The sequence below is a fragment of the Magallana gigas genome, chromosome 7 (assembly GCF_963853765.1).
Source record: "Magallana gigas chromosome 7, xbMagGiga1.1, whole genome shotgun sequence".
In the NCBI taxonomy this organism is placed as follows: domain Eukaryota; kingdom Metazoa; phylum Mollusca; class Bivalvia; order Ostreida; family Ostreidae; genus Magallana; species Magallana gigas.
In genome coordinates, this window is record NC_088859.1 from 49,221,375 (window position 1) to 49,246,630 (window position 25,256).

A 25,256-nucleotide genomic window follows, 5' to 3' on the forward strand; every position below is an offset into this window, starting at 1 on the left:
ACGAATTAAACAAACAGACGGACGGACGCACAGACGGACAAGGTGTTTCCTATATACCCCCCCAAACTTCGTTTGCAGAGGGTATAACAAAGAATTACAGAAAAATGACAATGTTCATTTAAGGGGGCCATTTTAGGCTCAAACCATATATAGTCCTTTACATCCATAATTTGGCTGTCAATTCATAATACTTCCATTAAGCATAGTTAAACAGGTAAATTTAAATTTTAGCAGGTCTTTCTTAATATTAAACATGTGGTATTGGTATATCCTTCACTCTAATTAAGTTTGTCCAGTGTAGATTTTGTAGTTGATAATTTGATGAATCAAATATTTGCTTGTACATGATAAAATCATCATAACATGCTCTTTTGTCTTTAACTACTTTTACAATGCCACAGGTTATCCTAATTTCTATTTCAAGGATTTGTGTGCCTTTTATCTATCGATTCAAAATTAAAGAAAAGTTCTCAGACCAATGTTCTATAATTTATTCTAGAGAAAATGTATAGAATGATACACATAAAAAATTTGTTCTACCCAATAATCGTAAAACTAGATTTTGAAGATTTTAACATCATGACAATAATTTAGAAAATGAGCTGCTTCCACGATTCTGTTCACCACAGTCCTAACATGTATGTACAATGTACACACAGAATATGAATTTATGTACAATGTACACAGAGAATATGATTATGACAGATTGCTAACAAAATGGATTGCATGAAGATAATGGTTTCATATTCTCTCTTTTAGAGTCTTTAGTCTCTGGACGAAAAATGTTTCCAGAACTTCGGCACACTGATAAAATGGAGTATCAGCAGGATTGTACAGCCGACAATTGTCAAACACCTTCGTCACATCCTTCACAAAGTCACAGAGCCGGAGATACTTCCTCTCAATCACATTACTCTCCAAAGTCTGAAGATCTGTGGGTGATAAAAGGAATTGCATTTTATTAGTTATACAATGTGGTAGAATCTAATTTATTAAGTGGAATAAATACTGAATAAACAATGCATTTACCCATAGGATCTTTAATAACTGCATAATAATCAGGAACCTCACTGCGGTCCACTGGCTCTAAAAATGGCCAGGCCATCTTGTGTGACTGCAAAAAATAAGAACACCATATGAATAGCAATTTTCAAATAAATTTTCAACAATTATAGTTAATTATGTAGATATACTGAAGAATTATTAAAATTAGTGGTGGCAAAATTTTTCTGGATATCCTTTGTATCCTTCATCAACAAATTAATACACCCATCTAATTTACTAATGTATGTACAAGCAGATCCCTGAAAATTGACCCCCCAAGAATACAAACAGTACTACGCTACAAAAGATTTTCTCTGAAATGTACCCCAGATTACTCCAACACACCTGCATGGATTTCACAAGTCTGCGGACATTTTCATAGTCCTTCTCCTGCAGGATTTTCTGGCTAATTGGGTCGACCTCCTCCTTTTTCTCACAATTCGGACAAATATAGACATCCATGTGATTGGCCTCGACCTGGGATACGCCCACACACCGACCGTGGAACCAGTCCTGGCACCGGTCACAGCCAATGTAAAACCTGTACATAGAATGTAATCACCATATTATTCCTCATTCTCTGCTTTTAATATCAAGAAAACCTGTAAAACTAATAACATCTATACTAGTAAAATTAATTAAGAATATGCACTAATTAGTCAATGTCACTTAGTCAATGTCACATCATAAATGTTGTAATTAACATGAACTAAAAACCAGGACTCACTGAGTATCATCATAAGGAGTCTTGCACAGACAGTACAGTTCCTCTGTGGCAGTCTCCCTCTGTCTCTTGCACTCATCACACACGTAAGAGTCAATTCTCTTTGCCATATCCTCTGATATATCGACACAGCTGCCATGGAACCAATTGGAACATAAATCACAGCCAATGTAAAACCTGCAAAATAAAAATAGGCCATCAATTCCTTTCATTCTAGATTTTAAACTACAAAGAACTATACGTGATAAGAGTTATATTTGGCCCCCATAATTCATCATTTTTTAAAGTGTTTCGGGTACAATAAAATGTTATGTTATAATTTAGAAGAGTTAATATAAAATATATTTTTCACATATATGTTTGATTTATTTGCACTCACTTGCAGTATATGACGTCAGAAGTGACGCTATTTCTCAAATTCAATCAAAATCAGTCGAAAATTGACATTTTTCTCATCTTTTTACGAATGGGAAATATAGAGCACATGCTTGAACCAGGACAAATTTGTTGTCACTTATTAGACTTGGTTCATTACATCTCTGATTAAAATATTTTGTTGGTTCAAGCATGCGCTCTATGTTTCCTGAAAGAAAAACTGCTTGAAAACAAGCTTTTTTATGCTTAAATGCAAAAATGGCGGGAAAAGGTTGTCTTTACAATGCCGTATTTCTAAATTGTGGGCACTTGAATCAAAATGAACATTAAGTAAAAACATCACATATATATCTGTACAAAGAAAACAAAGAATTACAGTAAAATAATGATATTCCTTTTAGGGGGCCATTTTAGGCCCATACCGTATATAGTCCTTTTACATTGAATCAGGAATGTTTACCGTATTTTTCCGACGATTAGTCGGTATTTTTTTCCTCTGAAGCAGAGCACCCGACTTATCGTCTTGTTCGACTTGTCGTAGGCTAGATGTCAGAAAATTTTTAAAAATAGCATTAAAAATCTTGGTTTTAATCATCTTGAGTTGGCTGTGTGATTGAAAATTACGTTGATGAATTCACTGTTCATCTTTAATAATTATCATTTTCACTCATCTGTCAACACTTAAATACATAATAATAACAACAGTTATTAAAAAATGTTACATTGTCTTTAATCAATTAAAAGTTTTACCGTTCCGTTTTTATAAACACATCGTCACATGGTTCTATGTATCACTAGTAGGAAGATAACATTGCGCAGTAAAATTGAAACCAAGTTTGAATGGAAGAAAATATTGCAGTAGGTCCGGGGGATGTTTTTTTAAATTTAATTATTTTATTTGTAAAGAGTTGTTAGTGGAAAGTATAAATCAGAAATATTTAATGGTCAAATTCAATCTTAAAATACGTAATCGGCAATTATCAATACTACTGTTTATACAATAGGCTGACACCGGTTGTGTTAATAATTTTGCCCTTAGGCTGAGATCTTTACGGCAATTTCACTCCCTGTGTATATAAAGAGTACCGTTACAAGAGTGATTATAGTTCATTGATTAATTATTGTCCAATTCTTTGATTATTGTTAGATATTTTTTTTAGGAAACGTATGTATGTCGTATATCGTCATTGTCAAGTCGTACAAATGATCGATCTATTTCTAACAGTGTCTATATAAAACAATAGCGTGTAACTGCATAACTGGATACAAATCAAATCACAGAAATTGCAAAGCTTTCTGCACTTGAGATCCCCCTTTGAAGTCCGACACGAGACAGGTGCATGCCTATGACAGCGGAAATTGTTAAACAAACATTGACCACGCGCCGAGTCAACAGGTGGCTGGTTACGTAATGGCGAATACACTGGCGATAGTCAGAGTGGATACTTATTTTAATGCTTGGGAATAAAATATTTCTGACAAAGTAAGTTTAGTTTTGCATTACACGCGATATCGGGAATTGTTTAAAATGCAAGCGACTTTGTAGAAGTTGCCGGTATTTGAAAATTTGATGCATAAGTATAAAGCGTAATTGTTTAAATGTTAAACATTAATAATATTTGGTAGCAATATCGGTGACATCGTGGCATCATACACTGATAATATTACTGCAGTTTTATAGGCCATTTTGAAGTGATAAGATCGACGTATGGTCTGAATCGACGTGTCGTAGGATTTTGTTAAAATTTTGGCTAAAAATGGGCAATTCGACGAGTCGTCCGCATCGACGAGTCGTCGGGAAAATACGGTACTTACTTAGTATCATCATAGGGCTGCTTGCACACACAGTAAAGTCTGGATTTGGGGTTCAAAGCCTTGTTTGCCCCCGTTGATATGATTTTCTGCTTCTTGCGTTTGGGCTTGATGACTTGCTCGGCTGGTATTATGGGTTTCTTGTTGCCGCTTGCAATGTGTTGTTGAACCGTTAGGATTGCAGAATTGGACTGTCGGGACCCTTGTTCAAATCTCTTGGGAGTATGACCCTGACGTTTCTTCAACTGCTCAGCAACTTCAAACTGGAACAGAATGTCAGTCATGAAATGTCTCTTAATAACACATACACAGATTTACAGAGTAAATAAAAAAATATGTTTTTTTATGTGTATCTTTAACAAAAATTGCTTAAGGTTCAATTCAAAACCTATCAATGCTTGCAAAGCTTTACAAATGAATTTCTTGTGCATATATAGTTAATATAAATGTAAATAACACAAAATTCAAATGGCTGCATTTGTGACACAGAATGTAAATAAACAGTCTCAACCACAAGATGCATTTAAACACTAAAATGTTTTCTTTGGTGATTCATGCAGGTGGCAACATTGTAGAAAAATAATGTATTTTTTTTCCTGCAATGATCGCTACCTTCATAACCAGCATGAATTATCAAAGAAACCATTTTATTGTTTATATTTACCCATACATCTTTCTTTAAACAAATTAATGAATTGAACATAAGGAGTAATTAAAATTGACTTAAATATTGTAAATGTACATCAGTACGTTAAATAAAAAAAAATAGCCAGGTTGTCTTTAATGGGAATTTGAGTCTGACATCATCATGATTATTTTGAGCAGTCCGTTATTTTTCTTTGGTCGATGAAGGTTTAAACGTCGATAAATGGGACGTGTAGATTTCAGTCCTGCCAGTTTCTACAGCACTATGTATTACAATCAATTTCCAAAAACAATAGAGGGAATCATACTTGATGGATGTGGATATATAACAATGTACTGTGGAATCATCTAAATTCGTGGAGGTCAATTTTCGTGGATTTTTGGCTTTTTGCTTGTGGGGATGTAATTTCGTGGCTTTGTTGGTTTCAGTTAAGTAAGAAAAATAACTCTTACAAAACTTGTTTTCGTGGAGGACGTAAATTAGTGGAGAGGGATACCCACAAAAATTGAGCCACCACGAAATATAATGATTCCACAGTATATCTAAAGCCTTGCACTTACAGTATACTTTACTGTCTGATAAAAGCAATTTCACTGTTCATGTAGCATCAATAGTATATGGCAAAAAAAGTATGCAATGTCACAAAAGCAGCCATGATAAACATGCAATAATTAAATGAAATAAAACACATGAAGACATCACAAGGACAATGAGGCTACAGCGTCTAATTGAACCAAAGAAGTGTAAACCCAAAAATGTAAACATGCTCTAATACGGAGCCCGATATCCAGTAATGTTAGCACCTGGATCTCTTGCTGCAGATTTTTCTCCATTAATGAACGTTTCTTAAGAATTTCCCTCTTGAGAGCCTCCTTGTGTTTGTACAAAGTGCCGTGAAGTTTGGCTACCATTAATCGCTTCTGCTTTTCCTCCTCCAGCTCCTGTTTTTTCACTTTGCGGACTTCTTCCTTTTCTTTCTTCTCGATCTTCTCCACGATGGACTTTAGGACCGCCCCACACACAGCTCTCCTGTAAAACACACAGATCTGTTAACAAAGTGCCTGTAAACCTCACAAAACTGATGAAAACCTAGATAATGGCCTAATTGATATTAATATACTATGTTCTTCTACTGGATACAAGTAACTCCTTTTGATTTCTTCAGGATAAATTCTTAAATTTTTATTATAAACTTTTAAAATGAACATCTGCAACAAACAAAAATTTCTTCCACCTGTACTTTTCTCTTTTAAACATAGAAACAACGAATAAGCTGCAATTCTAAGTACATATATAAGCCAAGTCCATACAGTACATTACATTAGATTTTCATAATTACTCTGGTATGTTGCATAAATTTTAGTACTGTACATATATACTTTTGACAGCATACAACTATTAAGATACCTCATTCGCTCCTCCCTCTGTTCCTGGGTCATTGGCTTTGCCGCAGGATCAGGCTGCGGTATAGAGGGCGTGGGGGTGACCACAACCTGTGGTTTCTCAATCACGGGCTGGGTAGGAGGGGTTAAGGTTGCTGAAGGGTTCTGCATCATACGTTGCATAGCCAGCAACTTGGCCTGAATTTCAGGGGTCTGATTCTGCATTAGTGCTTGTCGAACAACTGCAAAGATGAGGGGAACATTAGGAGACTTTTCCACAAACATATATATACACATACAGTACCAATTTTATTTTCAGTCTTTTGAAATTTGCAAACTAATCAAGAACACTTAACTAACCTTGCTGCACAACTTGGGGTGTCACAGCATACTTTGTGGAGGATGACGCTGGGGTAGTAGGAGCCACTGTAGTACGTGGGGTGGAGACAATGGTCTGGGGTGGACTCTGTAGTACAACTTGCTGCTGAACGGTCTGAGTAGCAGGTGCCACTAGATGAGGTGTACTAGTCATTCCAGCTATAGCAGTAGACATTTTGACAGGTAACAATACAGTGGATGGTGGAGCTATACTGATGGAAGAAGTCTGTTTCGGTAATGTAGGTACTGATGATACTAAAATAGGGCGCGTGCCAGATGCAAGTTTGAGGGGTGACAAAAGAGTGGCTGCCATATTAGTTCCAGACACAGAAACTGGTGTGGTAGACAGACTGGCTGCTAGTTTGGGGGTCTCAGCAGCTTGAACAGTAGTGGTGGCTGGTCTTACTACAGTGGCCGTTCCGTCGACAGAGGTAACGTTACCCAAGTTGGCCAGAGACTGCGCCAGTATTTGTTTGGTCTGGATGGTGGAGTTTCCAATCTGCAGGGTGCCTCCCGAAGAGAGAGCCTGGGAAGGCACTATAATGCGAGTGGGTGTGGAACCAGCCAGAGCTGACAGCCCTGTACTAGTGCTGACTAAAACGGATGAGGTAGGGCGAATTGCAAGCTGCCCCCGGGGAGGGACCAGCGTAGAGGCCAGACTAGTTTGTGGGGTGGAGGTAACGCTGGCACTGGCCACTTGTGTTGTGGTGCCAGATTGTGGCAAGGTCAAAAGCTGAAGTCTGCCATCAGGAAGGCGAATAATCTGCTGACCTATATGTACAATGAAAAGGATATAATACAAATAACTCCAAATTCAAAACATTTTGCATTTCTATTCTTAGGCCAATTGTAATAGTCTAGAATCTGTGCAAGAAAACAACATACCCTGCAATAAGCCCCGGACTTGTAGTTGGCCAGAGGGTCCCTGAATTATCTGCAGGTTTTGGGTTCCTGGAGAGCTTGTAGGACGAATTTGTACTAAAAAATATTAAAACATTCACAATTTATGGAATTCATATTTTTACTAACAACCTATACTGCCTGCACAGTCATTTAACCAAACAATGTGATACACACATTATATGCATAAAACACTATCTTAACCTTTTGGAACTGCAGGAGATGGTGTTTGGATTGATGAGGGAACAATCACTCTAGTGGGAGTTGTCTGTAATGCTGGATTCCCAATCACGTTCACTACAAACAAAATTCAATAAGTTTATAGACATGTAATAGAGGTGTTTCTCTACACATTCTGTGTATTAGTACTCCTTTGATTTTAACATGAAGTGATGCTGACTGACCTTTGGTTGGTGTAAGCTGGGGTTTGGAGATCGGGACAATCAGTCTAGTGACAGCTGATGGTTGGGCTGTAGTTACAACTATAGACCCTGGTTTGGGGGCCAGTGTAACACCTGAGGAAGTTTGTAAATTGGTTCTCATGGGCAGCTGAACCTTGACCACAGGTCTTATTGGAGTGCCCCCACTGGTTGTTGCTACACCTATAAATTAAATTAAATTTGATTTAGAGAACAAAACCATCGAAACATCGATTTTTCAACCTTATTGACTAACACAAGTACAATGGCTCCAGAAACTCACCAGTCAATGCAGACAGAGTCTTTGGTTGAACTGTCTTTAAAATACTGGTACCCCCTGTAAGTAAACTGCTTCCAACCGTGCCACCCAGGGTTTTGATGACGGTCCCCCCTGCAGCACTGTTGAGGGTGGCCGAGATAAGAGAGGGAGCTGTGGTGGCCATTGTTACGATCTTGCCCTGTGCCTCCAGCAGTCGCTTCTGCTGCAGGGCCAGTCTCTGCTGCTTCAGCTGCTGCTCTAGCTGGGCCTTGAGCTGCACCGCATTGACAGATGTAGTTTGTTGGATTGTGGTAGTCTCTGAGCCAGACTTCTCTTGAATGGCAGCCCTTTGTCTTGCTAACCTAAAATTCATGATCAGATTTTACGTATTTAAGTATGGTAGCTAAAAACACTTTCCTTGAATCAATAGGATGGCATCTTTTCTTGACTTACTTTTCCCCAAACTGTTTGATTTCCCAGAGTTCCAGTTCTTCCTCTGGTGTCCATTCTTCTGTGACACTTGGCTCTGTTTGCTTAGGGGAGTCTGCCCTTTTCCTTTCTCTTAAACCAAGTCTCTGGGGTGTGTACTTCTCTAAAATAGATACAAAGTGTAATATTATAGATCATATTAAGATCAGAATATACCTTACACTGGTATATCATAAATGTATAACACAAACTGCAATGCACATTTATAAATGATTCAGTGTGTTCAAATATGTCATGGAAAAAAAAATGAACAACAAAACAAATTTCTTTGGCTTAATTTTTACCTTTTGGTTGAGAAGGTACTCCAAGAGGTACAACTATTTTCCTGACCAAGAATTCTGATCGTAGATTGTGAGGGCCGACATCTCTTCGTTTCAGCAGTTCCTTAGTTGTGATTTCCGTTTCTGTTGAGATTGTGTTGGTACCACCAGCTGGAGGCTTGACTGCCAGATCATCCCAGCGCAGACACGCCCACAAAATCCTCAGTTGACTACCTACCGCCCCATATGATCTACAAGTCTGAGTCCTGTATCTCCAGGCAGTTTTAAACACAGGCCTAGGACAGGGATAAATCCAGTTCACATTATTCATTTTACAATTATAATTAAAAGCCTTGGTTTCACATTTGCCTCCTTTACGAGACAATTTCCTCAACTCAAATTTTTCTAAAGCGAACAAAGTTTTCTTTCCACTGGGTGTCAAAAACTTGTGACAAGATGGCAAAGTGGCTTTCTTTTTAGCTGGTATTCTTTGACCGAGTTTGGCAAATTTGACCAGCTTGATTGGTTCTTTACTTGTTCTGATAGGAGGCATCTTACTCCTGAGTTCCTCTACACTCATCTTATCAATGGCTTGTCTTAACGCCATCTGTGCTTGAGTCATTTGATTTGTCTTAGCTCCTGACTTCTGAGCCAACATCTGAACAACAGCACTACTACCACTTGTGGTCACCTTTGTCACCACCTCTGTGCTGGCTGTGCTGCCTGTAGGTTTTGGGATAACTGACTTGGCTTCGGGTTCTGGTTTAATGGATTTCTGATCAGCTTCGGAGGTCTCCATATCCTGCTCCTCCACCTCCTTCTTTATGTCCACTTTTTCGTCTTTGACCTGAGCGGTCTTTTGAGGAGAAAGCTTTCCATCTCCTTCCACATCAACATCTTCTTCCTCTTCATCATCTTCTTCCTCCTCCTCATCCATCTCGGCATCTGAGCTGTTCTGTTGATTGTTACCAGCCAGGTTTAGCATGGCTTCATCCTGAGACTGCTTCTGCATGCAGAGACACGAGTAGCAGGATCCCTCCTCACTCCGACACAGGTAGGAGTAGCAGGGGTGTGACGGGAGGTCTGGAGTTTCCTCTGACGGAGTGGTATCAGTGAATGGTTTGCTTTCTTCTGTTTTGACTTCTTCCTGTTTTATGCTTTTTGAGAGTGGAGCTGATTCTGATTTGATTTGAGATTTTAACTTCCAGTTTATCTGCTGTTGTAAAGCTTGTCTCTGCTTAATCTCAATTTCTTCTTGCTTTAACCGCTTTACCAAGAGAGAATCTAGTTTTGCATAGGGTTTAGTGACTTTCTGGTAGTATGTTCGTTCATTCATACCTTTAGAAACATTAATCAGATCTACATCAGCTTTTGGAGGTAAGCTGGAATCTTTATAAGCAGATGTTAGAGGAGAGTCTCTGGCAGGTTTGCCGGTTTTCTCATCATTTGCTACCTTAACATTTTTTACAGGGCTTGAATTCTCCACATCAATGGTAACAACCTGTTCAGTTTTTATGGTACCCTGATTTTCACCTTTTTCACATTTTTCTTCGTCTACCTCCATTTTATGATTTCCACTATCCTCTGCATTGGCCTCAACAGGTTTCTCATCAGTATCCATTTTCTCTGCTTGGGTTCCTTCAGTATCTGGATTTTCTTCTTTAATTTTTTTCACAGCAGTTTCTTCCACTTTTGCATCTTGGTTTTCATCTTGTTCCTCCTCAGCTTTGCGTTTACGAGCCCGTAACTTACGAGCCACGTTCCTGAGACCCACGCTGTCTTGGGACACATGGTTACCCCTCCTGGTTTTAGATAGCCACAGCCAGCCCTGACCCCCGGTCACCCTGTACTCTTCCCCTCTCTGCTTCCACACCTAGGAATCACACAAAGGTATACATGTAACTATAAATTTTTATAGCTACTAAATGAATGCTGTTAATTGCTAGCAAACTTCAGATGAATTTAAATATCTATGCTTTTTCTTCTACCTGGTGTTTGAGGCCCAGAGTGTACTTTATCCAGATTAGTGGGCCACGGCTTTCTTCCTCCTCATCTTTTCTCTTCTTCATCTCCTTCTCTCTTTTCTTCATCTCTTCTCTGTCCAGTGAGGTAATTTTCATCAGTTTTGAGTGACCTACAAAAAATCATACAGATAGTGACAATTCTTTCTCAAACTGCTGCATTCATATGTAAAGCAAAAGAAACACGTTGAAAACTAAACCAAAGTCTGAGAGCGCCAACCTAAAGCTTCTGTCCACACAGGGTTAAATATAACAGGTTTAAGACAAGCCTCCAGTATAGACAAAGCAAGGCCAAAGTCGGAGGGAGATCTACACAGCTGTACAGCGTTGTTCCAGTTCTGGCGGTGCAGTGGCCAGTGCGGATGAAGGAAGGCAGTGGGAATGTTGTTCTCCAGTTGTGTGAGGGTCATCATCAGAGTGTTGGTGACCAGGTTCTTCCTCCCCACAACCGCCCCGTTCCACTTGAATTCGCTCAGCTGTGTCAGGCTAAACTTGTGGGAGAGGTACCGTCGCTTGTCCCGCTCCTCGTTGTGCTGGTGTTTGTTCAGAGCCAGCTGGTTACTGGAGTACTGATTCTGATATGTCTTGAAGTTATTCTCCATCCCTGTAAAACATCCACCCAAAACTTTCAGTCTGCACAATTGTAAATTTTACCATAGTTTTTTCCCTTTTGTAAGCATTTTAAAATCTCTTTATAACAAAAATACCAAAATATTTGATGTTTAGTTGCTCAGGCATTGCTGCATTATGTCCAATATTGCAATATCAAAATGAAGAAATTGAGTTATTCCCCTTTTCGAATAAATATTCATGTCATGTAAAAAGATCCTTGTCTGTAACCAATCATTTTGTCTAATAGGTGAATCTTTGTCTGTCATAAATATTTTGGTCTGAGAAACTAAGGATTAATTTTCCTTAAAATGGTCATTTATTTTGATTAGTGGCGAGTTATCATCCTACCAAGCTTATAGTACACAGACTGCTGCATCATTAAGGCACTTTTGCTGCGGGTAACTCTGGTAATGTCTCCATCTTTGTTGATTACAAGGACGTCATCAGATGACCTGGTCTTGACAGAGGCCGTAGTGGACGTGACTGAGTCAGTGAACTGTTTAGGAGTGAGGGAACCAGTCTTAGACCGAGTCACAATTCTTCGAGCATCTACAAAAATAAAAAATTATCAATGTACAATGAACAAAAATACTGAATAAAACTCCAAACAATAATGTAATAGACGGTGTAAGAAGCTATTTGATGTTTTACCAGAGGAAGAGACCACTGTGGTGTTTTCTGTGGAATTCTGGGTAACTACAGTGTCGATGCCCTCGGAGCCTTGAGTTGTTGTGATAGGTTGTTTACTGACAGCCAGTGTCACACGATTTCCGTCACGGTTCACTATCAGCACTGTCCGTGTCTGCGGGGATTTCTGAGGACTATCCTCTGTCACCTTAAGCACAGTGGGTTTCACATTCGGACACACAGATTGCACATTCATTATAGTAGACTTTACACCATCTGGAGTCTTGTCTAATTTCTTAATCTCAAAGGATTTCAGTTCTGAAGTAGGATCTTGCCCATTTTTCTCCTGAAGCACGATTTCATCCTCAGGTTTGAGTGACTGATCGCCTGATTCTGTTTCCATGCCTTCCTCACTGTTTGTTACTTTAGTGCTGGATATAGTCTTGATGGTAGTCGTGGTTACCGTTTCCACCACCTGCTGTACGGAAGTCTCCATTTTCTTGGCCTCACTCATTATTGATTGTGAGGAAGTCACTTCACTGGTTGTTGCAGTTACAGTGTTCTCCTCTGATATTACCACTTCTTCCACCTGACACATCAAAACAGAAACAAAAACAATATAACAAATATATCAACATGATACCAGTTTGTCATAAGCATAAAACAAATCATACCACTGAGGAATCAAGTCCAGGCTGTTTAGAATTGGAGTTTTCATTGATATCTCCATTCATCTCTGGGCCATCAAGAAGAATAACTTCCTTCTCCATCTTCTCCTCTTCCCTCTGTTTTGCCTCTTCAATCTCCTTAGCTTTCCTCTCCTCTTCTTCCTTTGCTTTCTTCAATACTCTTTCTGTTTGAGTCTTCTTTAACTGAGCTAAAAAAAAAAAACCAAATACTCGGCTTAAATCATGATTATCATGAAATGCAAAATATTGATTTTTAAAAACAAATTATTTAAAAGAATACTATCTATGAATCTTCAAATTAACAAATATGGGATGCTGAGCAACATTAAAATTTTTTGCTTCATTATTTTAAAACATATATTAAACACTTTAAGTCAATCATTTATTAAACCTGTTCACTTTTTTAAGGCATAAGAAAATATTTTTTCTATTTGTTTTGTTTTAATATACAACAGTGAGATCTGGGGGTCATCAGTTCATTGAATGTAAACAATTTTTTAACAAATCCATGATAACTTTAGAGATAATAGATTTTTTTGTAAGTAAATTAATGTGTTTTTTTGTTAACAGCACAAAATGTATATTCTAAGGGGGACAACAACGACAAAAGCAAAATGCAGTGTATGTCGTATACCATGACAATGTACTACAGTTCATTGACAAACCTATTTCAATCTCTAAGGCCGATTTTCTGTTTCCCTTGTGGCTATTTGTCAACTCCTCTGTTATAGACATGTGTTTCAGGATATCCTCCTTGAATTCTAACAGAGTTTGGTAAAGATCTCTTTCATAGTTATTTTTGTCCAAAACCTCCAGCAGCTCTTCAAACTGAGGTTGTGTACTGTAGTACCATGCTTCAGTCTCGCTCTCCCTGAAATTAAACAAACCATGATCTTGTCAATCAAAACCATCTCCCAAAAGAATGATTCTTTACTAATGATAAAATATGTAGAGCAAAATAAAAACTTGTCATAATTAGCCTTTGGTGTATACATGTATGTTGTTAGCATAAGGACATACACAACAATTCTCCTGCATAAGAACCAGTATTTCCTTCTGTGTCTGTCAAACCCAATAGGTTCCTGTCTACACAGCAAGCCACTTTTCTCTGCCTCAGAAGCACAGTCTGTCACACCCTTTACCTGAAAACAAAAATGTTTAAGCCTTCAATATTTAATCAGACTTATCACTTAGATTCAAAATCTTAATTATAAATCAATATTTCAGCAGCCATGTCAATTTACATCTTCGCTAGCCAAGGGTTTTCGGTCCACTTTGCTCCCCATAAACCCTTGGCGGATTTCATTGCGAAAACTCGGTGACGAGCTCCGTTTTATGATTGGCTGCAGCTGCGAGTAGCTGATCCAATCGCAGTGCTTGCAAATATAAACTTTAAAAGAAAACACATGTGTGATCTTTGGTAAATAATAAATTGAGACACAAGTTCTCGAGAACAGCTAGTGCCTCGCCAACGATGGTCTAACCAGATCGCTTTGAAAACCTATATATTTTACTGGGATTGAACATAGTTCTACAAACTTGTCAAGGCTCGCGTGATAGCATGGGAAGTAAACATGGCGAATGTAGACGTTGCCCATCCCGTTAGTATATACGTTCCTGCTTATGGTTATTGCTTTTAAAGGTTCAGTGAGATTTATTTTATTTAATTTCTTTGGTTCACAATATTTCCGACAACGATACCTGGTTTTATGACATGAAAGCTTTCATATAAATCGGCGACTTTTTCACTCCTGGTACAGGTCCATACAAAACACTATGAATAAAACATTCCGTGCTTTCCCTAGTTTATAACTTAATTCGTATTTAATAGCATCGTTAATTATGTTCTAATATTCGGTAGTCAACATGTTTTCAAGTTGTATTAATGCCGTAGTGTGTATATAACCCGTTGTTTAATTCGATTAAAATGTAAATATGCAAGGGGCGCAACTCAAGTTGCTCGCTAGATAGCGCCACCACATCACCGAGTTTTCGCAATGAAATCCGCCAAGGGTTTATGGGGAGCAAAGTGGACCGAAAACCCTTGGCTAGCGAAGATGGTCAATTTACAGATTAACAAAGTGTGATAGTAATCATTAACACTTACCTTGTGGGCCTTGCATATTGTACAGACCCAATCTTCTTCTGGAACCTCTTCCATTGGAGGCTCCACACAGGCAAGATGATAGACCGCAGAGCAAGTTTCACAACAAAGCAAGTCTCCCAACCTTAAATTGACCAATCAATCCTATACTAGGAGTCAGGCACAAAGTGAAAAACTATATACAAATTATACATTAGAGTCTTAGAGATATCAGAACCGTTGCACGTATCTCACAACAAATTGCCAGAGTCACCTCGTAAAATGATGACTTCTATTTAACCAATACTTACTTATGGCATGCTCTACAATGGTCATCATAATGGATGTTGCCTTCATTCATAATTTCTTCTCTTACACTATTTGTTGAGAGAAACAAGTCTGTCAACACTTTCAACACTTTTAATCGTTCTAAAAATGACACAAATGGATACTCTGTACTTTTATCCAAGATTTGGAGTGCTTCTTTGTTTTCTGTTAAACGGTCACTGTCTAAATAACTTCGAACTAACTCAGGCCAAGTCATGGAGTCAATGAAATATAAAGAAACATTAATGCTGTCCTTGAGATCAGTTGGGCCAAATGTTGTATTATTGCCATCTTCCTCTCTTAACAATGACCTCAATAGAGTCATGTGTGTTTCAATCAACAATGTAGAAACTTCATCACTCAGAAGAGCTGCACAGAAATCTTCAAAAGTGAATGGTGATAGCCTTAATATGACTCTAAAATGTCTAATGACTTCGTACACACCCAAGCACATCATCAAGGACTCAGTGGGTATGAGTAAATCACTTGAACTACTTGGTAAGTCTAACTGAGGTATATCTTTGTCATCTAGTAATTCTGGTGTTTTTGGTCTACGAAAAAATAACAATTTCCTTTTCCCTGTTGAACTTTGTGTACTGTAGCTATCGTCGCTGAAATCTGAGTCAGAATCTTCATAAACACTGTCAGAATCGTCTTCTAACGGCTCGATATCGTCCGCAACATCGCTGCCTTTTTCTTCGGGGTCCACGCTAGATCTAGAAGCGTCGTCTTCATCAAACAGGTTGTTCATAAAATGTCTACCTCTTTGGGCCGCATCTCTTGATCTCCCTCTACCTCTTGTTGGAGTCCCTGGTATGCTGATTGGTGTACTACATCTAGAGCTTGGATTACTTGATGCTTCACTTCGTGCTTGGTAGGCTTTCGGTTTTCTCAAAAAATTGGTTCTGTTTGTCGGCAAAGGGGTTTTTGGAGGCCGGCCCCTTGCTCGCCTACCTCTACCCGACATTTTGACCCAGTTCTTTCACTTTAGAGACCCCCGAGAACGCTTCTTACGCTGGTTTCATTTCTGTGTTATGACTGGACACGGTGTATGGCATATTTGAATCCATGTTGAAAATTTTGGGTAGCCGCCATTTTCACAAATTTGGTCACGTGATCCGCGCAATGGCCGATGTAAATAAATTGCATTTGGGAATGCTTTTTAACTTTGCCGGTTCGTGTAAACTTCGAGGATTTTACAAGAATTGTTACATCGTTTGATCTGAAGAAGTTTCTTCTAAAATTAAAGATTTTAAAGGAGGGTTTCTTTGTTCTTGAAAATTATTCGCTTCCCCAAACCGTACGATGCAAGGTAAGCTTACATTGGGCGAAACAGTTTTCGAAAAATACCAAAATGTAAGAATTTTGAGTTAAATCAGATTATTTTACAATGTTCACTGGTATTGTTGCCGATAATTGAAATTTAATGATTTGTAAATACATTTGAAATCATTGTGACACAGTTATTTTTGGATGAAAAGCAATGTTGGCCGTAAAAAAGTGGACCAATCAAAAGATACTTCTCTTCGAACGAAGGAAACGCCGACCGCTTAATTGGGGATAGTTTCAAAGACAATTTTTTATTTCAAAGTTTGAAAAAATTCAAATTACGAAAGAAATACGTTGTATTTAATTGATTTCTGTGGCATTATTATTTATAATTTTATATAATGAGGACCATTATAAATCCTTAATTTTCTTTAAAATTATCTATAAAAAATTAATATATAAATTAATTTCTTTAAGATTTTAATATAACTATCACTATTTTATTATTGAAATCGAATATGGAGCTCCATATCTGTAGTTACGTTTTTGTATTTGTGTTTCTCATCATAAATCTCTGTTATTTTAACGTGCCGACGATAAATACATGCACAAATGTCTATGCAAAATTACTGATCCAATTAAGTGAGATGGCGGATCAATCTGCAATGCATCAACTTGGCCCGCGCCTCCCGGCCACGCGTTTCTTCCTCAAGTTGACAAGGATTCAAGATCATTTTATACTTATATTTTGTATTAGAGGGACTTGGACACGATTTGAGCTCAAATTTTCGATTTTGGTTTTCCAATTTTAATGTTTAGAATGGTTATTATTGATATTTTTAATGCTTTGTCAAAATTTGAAAGTCAGATATTGAGTTATAAGCAAGTTATAGAGTTTGAAATTATTTGTTATGTAAACAAAATTAAAGTCTTGCCGTTGGTTACATATTTTTTTATTGGTATAAGTTTCAATCAAATGTTGCTTTATTCTGTTAAACGTATTAATTATGAACACATTGAATCAGTTTACCTTGTTGGCCATGAGTCATTTTGTCAAAGAAATTGTAATTCCATGCATACTTTTCATTATTTGTAAACAAATATAAGACTCGAGCTTTGTTTACATGGCAACGAATTCATACCTCTGTATCTCCCTTATAACTTGACTACGAACATTAAACATTTAGAATGAGCATGTAAACCATTTTGTACATAAAAAATCGAAAATAAAATTTGGATCTAAAATCGTGTCTAGGTCCCGTTAACGATTGCTTTAATAATGCCTGTTTGTTGAAGGAAACAAACGTCCTAAGTCATGTAACAAAGTATCGGACACGAAACATCGAGGGGGGCTGCGGCAGTGCCTGCCCCCCCCCCCCCTTTTTCTTGCAGCAAAAATAATTTTTTTCTTTTAAATTTACATATAAAAGATTTAATTATCATTGAGTTGGGCGGGGATCATGTAAACTATTGAAGTGGAAATAAGGAAATTAACAGTGAATTTCAGTTGAAGATATAGGTACGCTACGCTACGCTCCCCACCCCACCCCTCACCCCTGCGACTAGGATTTTGAGAAGGTTTTTTTTTCTTTTTTCTTTTTTTTTTTTTGTTTTTTTGCTTGTCAAGAATTTTTGGATGAGTCTTGTCCCCACTTTTAAAAACGATACTACGTGCTTCAGTATTTCAAGTATTGTATCATTTAGGAAATAGCTGCCATTCGCGGTGATTAAAACTGATAAAAATCCAAATTACTACGTTCTTTATGCATTATTAAGAAGCATTCATCAAATATAAAAGTGTCATTTATAGTACCCATAAATAAACAATTATAATAACCACATATACTTCAGTAAGTTATACAGTACATCTACCCTTTACCTTTCCAAATGTTAGTTATTTTGAAAGTAAAAAACAGCCTGGAGCCGACTTGTAACACTTTTTTCTCGAGTAAGTTTTCCAATATGCAATATATATTTTATTGATGATGTAACCCATTCGTCGTCTAAGCTAGTTAAAAAAAACTGCGTCTGTAAAAAAAAACTCTTTATAAAGAAAACAAGAATACACGTTACATTAAAGTTTTAAAATCAAGAGAATTGAAAACTATCTTTAATAATTTGATATTGCTATAATTAAATGACATGCAACAGATACTGGATACTGTCTACGCCTGGTGCAGAAATTGGCAATTACGAATTACTAGTAAATAGCAAAATTCCAAGCTTGTTCACTTCAGGAAAAATAGATCGAAAAGAAGCAACTTTAACTTTCATTTAGGAGAAAATAGTGTGGACGTCTCACAACTATCTTGGAGTGATTTTCGACGAAAAGCGTGATTTTAAAGATAATGCAGAAAACCTAACCATGTCCAGAGGAGGTGCCCTGGGGTCCGTTATCTCAAAAATCAATACAATTAGTCAGTTTAAATCCGAACCTACGAACAATTATTAGACAATTGTGTCGCCACAGTCCTTGATCACAGCAGTGGGGTATGGGGTTACAAGAAGCATCACTCATGATCACTGTATTGAAATGGTAAAAAATCGAGCCCTCTGATATTTTTTCGCTGTTCACTAGTTTACTAAGTTGCAGAACTGTACCTCCAAGGGGAATTTGGGTTGACGGACCACGTGGAGTATACAGTTCTGCAGCTACAGAGTACTCCACTGCCAGCAGCCCAAGAGGAGAGTGGGTGATTAAGCTATAAATGCCGCCATGTGTAACGAATGAGTTACGTCTTTGGAATCGATATATATATATATATATATATATATATATATATATATATATATATATATATATATATATATATATATATATATATATATATATATATATATATATATATGGGAAATGAACGCATAACCAAACAAGTATTTCTTGGGACCGTGAGCAAAACAACAGTTCTTACTGAAATTTTCAAGTTAAAAATACCCAGGGATCTTTAGACAACTGGTACTACCAATCTCACACATTGTAATCAACACTCTGCAGAGGAAAAGTTGCGTACTACTGATTTCGAAACCGAAATGCTCAACAATCTTCAAGGCGTACCAAAATTCGGACATAAATTCTCTATAAGGCGGATGTGCGGCCATCTTGTAAATTTTAGGATGATTATAAACTATTTACTTACTCACTGCAGCAAGGATCTAAAACAGTGCACCCAATCCAAATCAAACTTACCTTAATAAAAATTAAATGATATCTAATGATGCAAGATAAATTTGCTAATTGTATTATAACTGATTATTTATGGTGTATAACAACTTTTTAAAAATAATACATTAATATTCTTCAGTCAGACGTAGGCTATTTTGAAAGGTTATAGATAAGTAATAGAAAAATGGAAGGTCCTATTCCTCCTACACTTACTTAGTAAAGAGTGGGGTCGACCTAGCCTTGTTCCATCAGATATCCATGTACAACTTTCTTGTTATAGCGGGATCATATGTTCTTACTCTAGAATTGACTCGTTTCTATCTAGAAACACAAGTATTTCATCTGTATCTATTGAAACTATGGTGTCCGGTTAGGGCTATTTGCAAAAGACCAAAAACGCGTTCAGAAAAACGCATAATCGCTAACACACAACACGCTAACATACAGCACGCTAGATCACGCCGTCGCGCTTACACAACATAGCACAATACGCTTTCATATCTATATACTTGAGCAACCCTGCCTTGAAAAAATGTGATATTACAACTGGTGTATTTACGAGAGAGAAAGAGAGAGAGAGAGAGAGAGAGAGAGAGAGAGTTATATTAATAATTTTTTAGATTGAAAATGAATGTGTCTAATGTACGGCCGCTCACAAGCACAATAAGAAGTCAATGATACAGTGCAGTAACATTTCTATTCAGTCAGCCCCGATGACTTCAAATTTTGAGCTTAAGGTGGTATGATACACTTCCAAATAAATAATAAGTTGAAAAGTAATTTTATAAATAGTTTCTTTCCCGATATTGTCACATAAGAGCGTAGCGCAGTGGAGGGTTTATTACGAATCTGAAAGTCATGAGTTTGAATTCCGCGGGGGGTTTAGCAATTTTTTACCTCTCCAAATAATTTTAAAAACTAATTTTTGGTTAAATATTGATAGATTTGAAAATTCTGAACCGGTGAAAGTATTTCAATTATAATGTACTGTAATCCACATTAATATCGACAGACGACCCATACCACCTTAAATTGATGTTCCATACTACCTTAAATTGATGTCCCATACCACCTTAAATATTGGTACCGTATGTTACATTAAATTAATAACATTTTGTATGTCACTTTCGATTTTTTTATCATCGAAATAATGAATATTAAACTTTAGCTTTATTTCTCACATCTATCTGTTTTAAAGAGTTCTAAAGAAAGTTAGTTGGTCTCAAAAATAATGTTGTATAACCAGAGACATAAATATGTTATATATGTAGTCTCTTGTATAACTGTACAGCTAATGGTAAGTTTATCTAACTTGGTTTTTTTTTCCCCCAAAAAAAATGTCGGCGACAGCGATTCATTGACTCCAATCACAGACGGTGTTACGACAATATGCCTACAAAAAGGTCCATTACTTAGTCAAAAGACTTTTCTGAGCTATTACACGAAAAATTTATGCTGTACACGAGACGTTCCAGGGTTGAATTAATATGTATCGATTTCCCGGAAGTGCCATGTGAAACAGAAACGAGAATCAGAGAAAGATTTGGATTTCTTATACCATATTTGACTGTGGTTGAGAGAACAGAAATGTATAAAGTTAAACCGTTCTATGACGCCGATGTTGCAATTTCAACTCCCACTAATATGTATAAAATCCAAAATTTACACCAAGCAGAAAAAGGTGTATCCATAATGGTAAGGGATCAGAAAACGTTACATGTAGTGCATGATGTGCACCGATTTGGAAAAAAAAATAGTATTGAACTTAATGTACAATCTCTCTCTCTCTCTCTCTCTCTCTCTCTCTCTCTCTCTCTCTCTCTCTCTCATGTGAATGGCCATCATACTCTTATAGTCTGTTCTAAGATATTTTTGTGATCGGCTTCGGCCGATCACAGTTGTGTCCATATGAGGCATCCGGCAAATTTAACTATTTGCGCACGCATTGCGCCTTGCACTATTTTATTTACTATGCAATGACAACCTTATTTAAATCTTTAATTAGACGTACATTACTAAAACGGTAATCTTATCCGTTTACCCTGAAAATAACACATTTAAAGAGTTACATACATAATGATTCAAATCACGTTTTTTCTCACCAATGCGTAGGAATATTAGTTGGAAGTATAATTCGCCTACTAAAAGTAAAGCTCATTCATGCCTTGCCATTTTGGAAATCAATAAAACGGTGCTATATATAGTTCACTGCAATGTTGCGAATTTTATATAAACAGAGCTGCCCAATGATATTTCCTGCCGATCATTCCTTTAAAAGGAATATTTGTTTCCACATTATTTCATGTTTAATAAAATACCTCTCGCTGTAGACAATGTTAATTCAATAGTGTGAACAAATCAAAAGTTTTCCACTTTGAAATGCCCCCTCTAGCTTGTCAGGTTTCAATATACGGCTGAAAATAAAAAGTCTAGAAGGATTTTCCATTGCTAAATAGATTAAGGTATACCCTTGTGATAGTGTTGAAAAATTGTTCGAGGTATTTCAAGTGACTTCCGAATGGAATTTCGGATTATAAATCTCCGTTGGAAATCTTTTTTTAGTTCCAGAGTAAAATGATAAAGTCTGAATTAGTGAATGAAGTTATTTTGGAAATATTCCCTTTCATTGATTTCAATTGCACTTCTTTCACAGGTATGTATATCTTTATTAAAACCGTCCAAATTTTTTAACATTGTCATCCTGGGTACCTCATGTTGTTTGCAATTCAAAATCTCCAGACTTTCTATTTTGGGTTGTGTATTGAATTCAGAAGTGGTATAGAGGGCGTTTCAGATCAGATCATCAGGATTTTTTTCATTCTAGGAAATGGTTGTAAGAAATTATTGTAGGAAATGGTTGTAGTTTTGGCTCAAATATATTTTATATGATTACCGGTATAGAGATATTATGCAAAAAGTGGTGGAAGCAGAAACTGAGGACAGAGAATAATAAGATTATAAGACTGTATGAATGAATTGTGTGAATGTATTTCACAAATGTGAAAGAGATCTTTGTACTTTTAACTGAATTTAAAAGTTATACACGTTGCACAAGTTTTAAGTGTCCATTCACTGCACACTCTAATGTACCCACAGAACTGTAGCTCTGTAGGAAAATTTGGGGGACAATTCATAGATTTACTGTGCTATAAACATAATAAAAACAATAATTTCAGGAAAGTAACATCAGGGGAGCCTGGCCCTCTTTTTATGGAAACCCAACTTTTTAATAAAGATAATGTAATAAAAAAAGAATTTTGAAGGAATTGCTTCCCCCTCCAATGTTTTTGAGAGAAAATTAAAAATTCTAGCCAGTACTAAGGCAAACTTAACATATGGATCAAAATAGATCAAATCTTAAGCAAAGGGAACAACAATTCAGAAACTCATGTTTTAGGATTGTTTATGGGTTCAAGCCACCGATACACCAATCTAAATGTTTTACTCTGATTTTCTCAATTTCTAATACATGTACTCCTGGTGTTGGTGTCAGTGACAATGTCAGCATCCATTACAAGCTTTTAGCAGGTCCAATATCTAAGTTATTATTGGTCCTAACTTTGCCAAACTTGCTTGGATGATGCACTTTGGGATACATGTATTGAAGAACTTACAGACTTGGATGCTGAATCTAATTAAGCCATAAACTTTAGATGCTTGAGAAGGTTAACCGTTTTGGGGCAGTTTGAATATTTTGGAGCTGGTGCCCTGAAATGGCCATGATTAAGCTACTACTGGACATGTTTTCTCCAAATTTAGATTGATGATGTCTTGTAAAGTAGCTCTTTGGAAAAATGTGAGTTGACAGGCTATCAACCCAAATTTTCCCACAGGGCTACTGTTCAGCTGCAAAGAATTAAATATTTCACATTTTGTATGATATTATATACAAAATCCCAAAGGGCACTTGGAATAAGTGTAGTTTTAGCTGCTTTTATTTTGAAAGACATTTTTGAAAAGCATACAAGTAGGTAAAAAGTATTAACAGAGGACTTCTTCTGTAAGAGTCAATTTCATTTGATAGTACGATTAGCAGAATCTACATACGGTACACCTATGGATTTGAAATAAATGTTGGATACATATGTATCACTTACTGTTTTGCATTTAAATCTCAGAGAATCAGAATTTATTGTACAACTTTCTTTCATATATAGGATGACATGGGTGATTTGGATCCAGTGGCAGCTTTGGAAAGGCGACAAGAAGTCATACTTCAGAGGCTTAGGGGATTGGAGACTGTTCTACAGGGTCTGAAAGATACATATAAAACCTCTGCAATGCCACCTAATAGCTCCGGCTCTAAAAGTGTGAAAAGATCAACTGGAAAACCAGTGGATCTAGTAAGAAATATTTTTAACCATTGTACATGGATTTTCAATACTTACTAGTCCCCTTCCCCTTTATTAGGTTTCCAAACCTATTATTAATGCTCTTGAGAATTGGTTTGAAAATTGTTTGGTAGCCACTTAAAAGAACAGATCAAATTTGACTTCGGTTACGTTTTAACATTGTTAACCTAACTTAAATGGTTTGGTATGCGACTGACCAATTCAGTATTACAATGTACATGTAAATTTAATTCAAAGGAGTTTAACAAGTATTGCACTTGCATTATTCTCAAGATATTTATGTCAAGTGGCTTAAGTTTCACTTCTAAAAAAATAAGACAACTTCATTCTGTTTTTCAGGACATTTACACACTTGAGTGACTTCATTTGAATGATTCCTGTTGTTTTCCAGGGTGATGGTGTCCTGGATTTAGTGATCAGTGCTGATCCGGATCAGGTTCCGTACTCCATATTTGTGATGTTCCAGCTTCTCCAGGAGAAGTTCCGAGTCCGGGGCTCTACTCACGTCCACTCCAGTGTGACTTCCAAGTGTGCTACCAATCTTTTTCCTTCAGGTGACGGTAGATCTGATTACCAAATAATCCTGACTCTGATCTGGAAGAAAGGTATGCATCAAGCCGTTGAATGAATTGTCTTTGAAAAATAATCCTTCTAATATTTCATATTAGGTTTCATTTAAGAGTTATCTCTCTTTTATTACAGTACCAAATGGTCCAGAATTGATGGTAAATCCTTCCAAGCAGTCGGCCATACAAGGGGAGGTAAACATCGTCCGCTACATTAGGCGTCTCCTGGACTCTACAGCAGAGGCAGAAGATCCAGCTACCATGGCAACTTGTGATGAGGTGTTAGATTTGGTACAACTGCGAATAATTGATGGAAATAACAAAGAACGGGATTCCGCCTTGCGGACTCTGAATTCTAGGCTTGGGAGGACCTCCTGGCTGGTCGGCGACTCTGTGTCCTCGGCTGATATCGCCGCTTGGTCTGGCATTAACCAGTGTAAACTTTCAGCAGACCTGCCTGGCAATGTAAAGAAGTGGTTCAAAGCCTGTGATAACAACATCATGTTCCAAGCTGCCAGGAGGGTGCTACTCTAGTATTGACTAGCTTTGTCTGAACTGTCCCTCAAAGTGCATGTGCTTAATTATGTTTGAATTGAATAAATGCTTTTGATCATGTTTTTTACTCTTGAATTTTTTTTCATATACCTTGCAAGTATATTACTAAAGGAATTGTTGGCATGGATTTTTTTTTTAATCAATGGAATGATTGAACTTCTGCATTAAATGCATTGGAGATTGTTTAAAAAAATTGAAATGAATATGAACGGTGAAAAAAGTTAAGTTTTCTAAATGATAGCCAATGTAATTTAAAAGGGAGTGTTTTTCTAACAGATCAACCATTTATCACGTTTATTGTTGC

At 37.0% G+C, this 25,256-nt stretch overlaps 2 protein-coding genes across 5 annotated transcripts; one reads left to right on the forward strand and one right to left on the reverse strand.

Annotated features, from left to right (window-relative positions):
* Positions 1 to 476: 476 nt before the first annotated feature.
* LOC105320044 (nucleosome-remodeling factor subunit BPTF) lies at positions 477 to 16,157 on the reverse strand. Of its 2 annotated transcripts, none has more exons than XM_011417807.4 (23): positions 15,032 to 16,157; positions 14,745 to 14,865; positions 13,658 to 13,779; positions 13,303 to 13,508; positions 12,623 to 12,825; positions 11,973 to 12,537; positions 11,670 to 11,870; positions 10,930 to 11,313; positions 10,677 to 10,822; positions 8,713 to 10,561; positions 8,393 to 8,531; positions 7,964 to 8,301; positions 7,666 to 7,863; positions 7,466 to 7,558; positions 7,247 to 7,339; positions 6,344 to 7,132; positions 6,009 to 6,225; positions 5,510 to 5,630; positions 3,959 to 4,218; positions 1,772 to 1,945; positions 1,390 to 1,585; positions 1,030 to 1,114; positions 477 to 932 (listed from the first exon to the last, which is right to left on the reverse strand). In XM_011417807.4, exons 1-23 carry the CDS (start codon positions 16,012 to 16,014, stop codon positions 742 to 744), a joined length of 7,674 nt encoding a protein of 2,557 aa, XP_011416109.3. In that variant the 5' UTR covers positions 16,015 to 16,157; the 3' UTR covers positions 477 to 741. The 2 variants fall into 2 exon arrangements, with proteins under 2 accessions (XP_011416109.3, XP_011416108.3); XM_011417806.4 differs by having other exon boundaries at positions 5,405 to 5,630; positions 15,032 to 16,156.
* Positions 15,783 to 25,014, forward strand: LOC105340405 (aminoacyl tRNA synthase complex-interacting multifunctional protein 2). Of its 3 annotated transcripts, none has more exons than XM_034455341.2 (4): positions 15,783 to 15,921; positions 23,637 to 23,822; positions 24,223 to 24,436; positions 24,534 to 25,014. In XM_034455341.2, exons 2-4 carry the CDS (start codon positions 23,643 to 23,645, stop codon positions 24,929 to 24,931), a joined length of 792 nt encoding a protein of 263 aa, XP_034311232.1. In that variant the 5' UTR covers positions 15,783 to 15,921; positions 23,637 to 23,642; the 3' UTR covers positions 24,932 to 25,014. The 3 variants fall into 3 exon arrangements, with proteins under 3 accessions (XP_034311232.1, XP_034311231.1, XP_034311230.1); XM_034455340.2 differs by lacking the exon at positions 15,783 to 15,921 and adding an exon at positions 16,219 to 16,359; XM_034455339.2 differs by lacking the exon at positions 15,783 to 15,921 and adding an exon at positions 20,967 to 21,174.
* Positions 25,015 to 25,256: the final 242 nt, after the last annotated feature.

Bases quoted from the DNA above. Each gene is read 5' to 3' on its own strand.
- LOC105320044 (XM_011417806.4), bottom strand. From the start codon at position 16,014: ATGTCGGGTAGAGGTAGGCGAGCAAGGGGCCGGCCTCCAAAAACCCCT. The intron at 14,866-15,031 runs GTAAGTATTGGT...GGTCAATTTAAG, and splicing joins CATTGTAGAGCATGCCATAA to GTTGGGAGACTTGCTTTGTT. The intron at 7,133-7,246 runs GTATGTTGTTTT...TTGTACATATAG, and splicing joins AGTCCGGGGCTTATTGCAGG to GTCAGCAGATTATTCGCCTT.
- LOC105340405 (XM_034455339.2), top strand. From the start codon at position 21,067: ATGTATAAAGTTAAACCGTTCTATGACGCCGATGTTGCAATTTCAACT. The intron at 21,175-23,636 runs GTAAGGGATCAG...TTTCATATATAG, and splicing joins AAAAAGGTGTATCCATAATG to GATGACATGGGTGATTTGGA. The intron at 24,437-24,533 runs GTATGCATCAAG...CTTTTATTACAG, and splicing joins GACTCTGATCTGGAAGAAAG to TACCAAATGGTCCAGAATTG.